At 27.7% G+C, this 5,537-nt stretch overlaps 1 protein-coding gene across 1 annotated transcript in view; it reads left to right on the forward strand.

Moving 5' to 3' along the window:
* Positions 1 to 4,656, forward strand: part of LOC107481941 (uncharacterized) — a 6,039-nt gene extending 1,383 nt beyond the window's left edge. Inside the window, exons 2-4 of the mRNA XM_016102298.2 lie at positions 1,601 to 2,197; positions 4,012 to 4,070; positions 4,537 to 4,656. Of these exons, the coding sequence (XP_015957784.2) occupies positions 1,601 to 2,197; positions 4,012 to 4,070; positions 4,537 to 4,656 (776 nt within the window). The remainder of the gene's footprint in view (positions 1 to 1,600; positions 2,198 to 4,011; positions 4,071 to 4,536) is intronic.
* Positions 4,657 to 5,537: the final 881 nt, after the last annotated feature.

A 5,537-nucleotide genomic window follows, 5' to 3' on the forward strand; every position in this document is an offset into this window, starting at 1 on the left:
TTTTAAAAAATTAAATTTTTTAATATGTTTGACAAATTTTTAAAATAAAAAATTAAAATTTTAAAAAATAACTATTTAAAAATTATAACTTACATTTATTTTTAAAATATATTTTAAAATAAGTAAATAAATAATTATTTTACATTATTATATCCAAATATTATTAATAAATAAAAAATATTTTTATATAAAATATTTAAATATTAAATTAATTATTTTTAAAAAATTTAAAATTATTTATAAAAATATATTTTCTTTATCTTTTTATCCAAATAAATTCTATATCGCGTTACTTTTAGCTTTTGATGCAATCTATTTAATTATTTTATACACAAAAGAAGTATCTGGAGTAGGAATATCATGGATATTCTCATATTCAAAAGCGAAGGAATAAGCATCACTACAAACACTATGAATTGAATATATATATAGGCAAAACTATAGTAATAATTTATGGTTAAATCATTGAAATCAGGGGGTTATTTTTTTTCCTTTTCTGTTTTATTCTTTTTTTTTTTTTTATATCAAATTCTACTTTTTAAAAATTAAATAACCCCACACGTTTTATTAAAAGTTAAAACTAATAAAATGTTTTACTCATTATAGATTAAGAGTATATTTGGAATAAAATATTTTTGTAATTGATTTTATTTTATTTGAACTAATAAAATTAAAAATAAATTATTGTATTTAGAATCATTATATAAAATAAGAATTATTTAATTTACAAACTAATATAATAAATTGATTTTATATATTTATCTTTCATATACCACACAATATTTTATCACCACTAATAATCGCCTTCATTTCCGGTGATTGAACCGTATCACCTCTGATCTTATCAATTCGAGGCCATTCTCTTTTTTTTAATTAATATCTAAAAAATAAAAATAATATTATATAAAAAATTAATTATTAAATTAATTATTTTATAAAATTTAATTTAAAATATAAAATATATATTAAAATAAATTTAATAATATATATTATATTTATACACAAATAAATAATAACTGATATAGTAATTATTTTTGTGTTTATATAATATTTTTATAAAATAAATTCATAAAACTTACAATCAATTCAATTTATGTTTTTTAAGTTATTTTAAACTTGAATCTAATTTTGGAATTAAATCAAACATTTATTTAGATAGACGAGTGACTTGATACAGTGTACTCTACCGGTCGTTGTTAAAAATATTTTATATAACTATTATATAATTGTCAAAAGTTGTCATTTTGAGAATGTATTTGGACAATTTATAGTAATGTCACAATTATTATTATTATTATTTTACTAAAGATAGGAGATTCGAACTCGTAATTTTTTAATTGAGTATGGAAAGACTATGCCATTTGAGCTATTATTCATTGACCACAAATATTATTTTTAGGATTTAGATACTTTAAATTTTAAATTTTATTTTAAAGAATAAAGTATGATCTATTACTATTTATTTTATATGTGGAACCAAAGAAAAAATATTCAATAATAAAAAATTTTAAATCTAAAATTTAGAGGATGAATTCTTATTTTTAAACTCGTAAGAAAGCTACATTTGAAAAGTGACATGTATGAATACACATGTTGGCAGTTGTGCAACTTGACAGAGAAGATTCATCTTGGAAGATCATAGAAAGAATTTGCCAAACCAAATATATGAACCCTCAAACTACTGAAACCAATGCAGCAGCACATATAGAATGTGTCTTAAAAGTTCTTACCACTCCACAAACACTCGCTTCCTTTGAGGAATGCAGAGAAACAGTGAGAAACATAGCTGAGAACATGCAACCTCGATGCATAGCTGATGGAAATGAAGTCATGAGGTTTTATGGAACAACCATTGCATGCTCCCTTGGTCTAGTAAATTACTCTTCTACCCTCACCTGCACTTTAGAACAATGTGGTTTGTGCCAAATTCTGAAGCATGGTTTCAACGCAAACCAAGAATTCCATGGTGAACGTGGGATTCTCACCACTGCTACAAGTGATCAAGCCTTTGATTCCATTATTTTATTTGAATACGACGAAGAAGCATTACCAATAGTGAGGAAGTGTGTTATAGTGTGCAGAGTAATTGCTGGAAGAGTTCACAATCCTTTGCAAGAGATTCAGGAAGAGACTGATTCGGGTTTTGATTCATTCATCAAGAAAATAAGCCGTGACTCATCAGATATTGAAGAACTCTGTATTTTGAATCCTAGAGCTATATTACCTTGCTTTGTGGTAATTTATAATGCAATGCTTAGAAAAAGCAATTTTTAAATTCTAAATGGTGGTTTTAGCTTAGATTTCTTGTTACTAATGTGATTTCATTTCTATATTTTATTTATTCTTTCTTATGTGTTATTGTCACAACAAATGTACGTTTCAGAACATCAAAAATGCAAAAAAAAAAAAAAAGTTACTTGAACACAGGAAGTGATCAGTGAATGTACGTTATATATACTGTAAAGTTTTCTTCATGATTATGAACCATTGACGTAGGATTAGTCATTATGTACAAACTTATTATATTTATTAGCAACTAAAATAATATAAAATAATAATAATATAGTTTATAACCATGTGCTGATCCTTGCTTCCACATTAACAATGTTTTAAAGCAATTATTATGTTTGCTAAAACCACTTTATATGTAGACCTTATGTGCACCATTTCTGCTTTAGTTTCAAAGTGATTGAAATGAAACTAGAAAAGCTGAGGATGAAAATATGGTATTTTATAAGATTTGTTACTTAATCTATGCATATGCTAATCTATCATTTACTGCATATAAATACAGATTAATTGGACACCAAAAAAAAAAATCATAATCAAGTGTATAATTATCAATCGTGAGAATAATCTTTTTAAATAGATTTATGTGGTGTTAATTTCTATTTCTTAAGTATTATGTGTCAAGCTTTTAACAAAATTCAGGAAATATTATTTTGCAATGATGATTGAATTGGAAGAACATGAGAACAACAAATTAACTGAACAATTTTATTCTAAATTGCAGAGAGCATGAAACTCATTTCTTAAAGAAGAATCTAGTAGCAAATGGCTAAAACTTTTTTAATAAAAATGTGTATTTTGTTCCATGATCAGCTCAAGGACAAATAAAGAATCATAACCCTATCTTAAGCAGATAGTCTGATCTATATGCATGTGTAATGATAAGATTTGATTGTACAGACAATGTTTTATCCTTTTTTATTTTATCAGAATTAATGTTTGTGTTTTTGGTATTCTTCTCTTCTTTTGATTGAGTCGGTGCCTTGGCAGTTCCTTTGTTAGGGATGTGGAATCATGTGTTAACATATGGATTGTTATGTTTCTTGAGAAAAATGTAAAGTTATATTATTTTTCTGTGCAGCTGAGACCAAGAACTGGGCATCCTCTACAAACTGCACTACTCTTGCAGAGGTCTAAACATTTTCCTACCTCTCTCTCTCTTTATTCATCAACTAATACTACTAAACTCTTTTGCTCTTTTCAAGTAATGATCATTGAGGTTGAGATTGGTGCAAATTTTGCAGAGGTCAAGCTAAGGAAGTATCTAAAAGAAAGCCTTATATTTTTGTCAAATGCATGCTTTAAGGTTATTAGATTGAAAAATCACATAGCATAACATAAGATATAAGCTTTTCTGGCACTAAGTGTGTTTAGAACTTTATCAAGTATATATATTTCAGGTTCTGGCTTTTTTGAGTGATGAATATCTTAAATATAATGTATACATAACAGTGTGACTGTGCGGTTAAATTTGTTATAGCTACTCCAGTACAAAATGGCCAGAACTTTGCCATTTACATTCTTCCCTTTTGCTCGAATGGCCTCTCCTTCTATGCCCAACTCCAAATTTGATGAAAAGCCTACACCTAACACCTGCTAGCAAGAGTTCCTTTCATTAAAAAAAATAATTATAAATTGTGATCAAGAATGTAAATGTATGTTTTGAAGTGCCTTATATTTGTATTATATTGTGTATCCCTATTTCTAACCCAATTCTTATAGTTAAGTTCTCATTAAAGGAGAAAGCCAAAGAATATGAGTCCTTTGATGAGGAGTTTAAAGTAAGATATCTTTTTATACAAATATTTATCTCCAGTGTTGTGTCTAGTCAGTAAATTAAACACTGGAGGATGAATTTTTTTCACAAGGTATTGAAGAAAAGAAGAACCAACATGAAAGACATAGCAGAAACGAAAAGATAAGTTTTTAGATACTTGAACATCTGCACCTTGTCTCTAAAATGACGAAAATATCCTCTAAACATGTATCATTTTTTGCATTTGATTACTGATTATTTTCCATCATACAGTTGTGCTCATGATCCGAGGCAAGTCTTTTATTGTTCTAAACTCTCATTGTATCATGGCAGTTACTATTTTTTGGTCAATTTCTTAAAGTTACTCTAAAAACATTCTTGTGTCTGGTAGAAATTCATACTATAGTTGCTTACTTCTTTGGATATTGCAGAGTTGTGGTGTTTATGTAACATGTATTTCCTCAATGATTCTGTTCATATACGCATTGCAGCTAAATGGGATTAAGCAAAATTCCAGCATGGTTATTGGGATCTGTTGTTCCCCTCTTGTTTCTGTTGTACTTGTACGCTTTTATTGGGATCCCATACATGATGTGGAAAAACAACCGTGAATTTTGCCATGAAAAGCGGATTGGAATTTGGAAATACATAAACCAGTTGTTGACTCAGTTTTCCTATCAGATTAATGCGGTCGTGATCACCAAGTTTGACACACGGTTGGTGTGAAATTATATGGGAATGACCTGAATTTTGAAAATTTTTTATTTTTACTAAACCTGATAAACAAATAATATTTTTTCAACTCCATCTGTTAGTAAACATAATCCAATACATTTACATTTACATGGTTTAAATAAACAAATAAATAGAGGATTTATCCGCCAATTAAGACTCCCATTTTCTCTTTTTAATCTTTCATTCTTTCTACTTTTCTGAGTTTGCATCTATAAATTATGGGGCCATGTTGACTCCCAGGTCAAGCGGTAACAAACAAGCTCCACATCAGCAACCAATAACATGCGTGGCCCAAGTAGGATGTGCATGAGTCGGATGAAATCGGGTTTGATGTGATTCAGATCCGACTCAAAATATGTGCATGAGTCGGATGAAATTGGGTTTGATGTGATTCGAAATATATCGGGCCTATTTATTAGACCTGAACCTGACTCTAAACCCGATGAAACCTATACACTTTCGGGCCAGATTATACCGAGTAAAAACCGGGCCGTTAACATTACATTATCTTGATACCTTCTTATATAAGCTAACGTGTGAAAATATCCAAATTTTTAAGACTCCAACCATTATTTGACATGGTAAAATTCACTTAAAAAAATATAATAAAAACCAACTCTTCTCTAAAATTAAAGCATAACTATAATCAATATTAATATTATCTAATAACACTAAATATTTAGTTTATACAAGAAAATTATTAATTTATTATATTATATCTATATAATATAATATAATAAATTAATGGATCTTACCA

The sequence above is a fragment of the Arachis duranensis genome, chromosome 3, assembly GCF_000817695.3.
Source record: "Arachis duranensis cultivar V14167 chromosome 3, aradu.V14167.gnm2.J7QH, whole genome shotgun sequence".
Lineage (NCBI taxonomy): Eukaryota > Viridiplantae > Streptophyta > Magnoliopsida > Fabales > Fabaceae > Arachis > Arachis duranensis.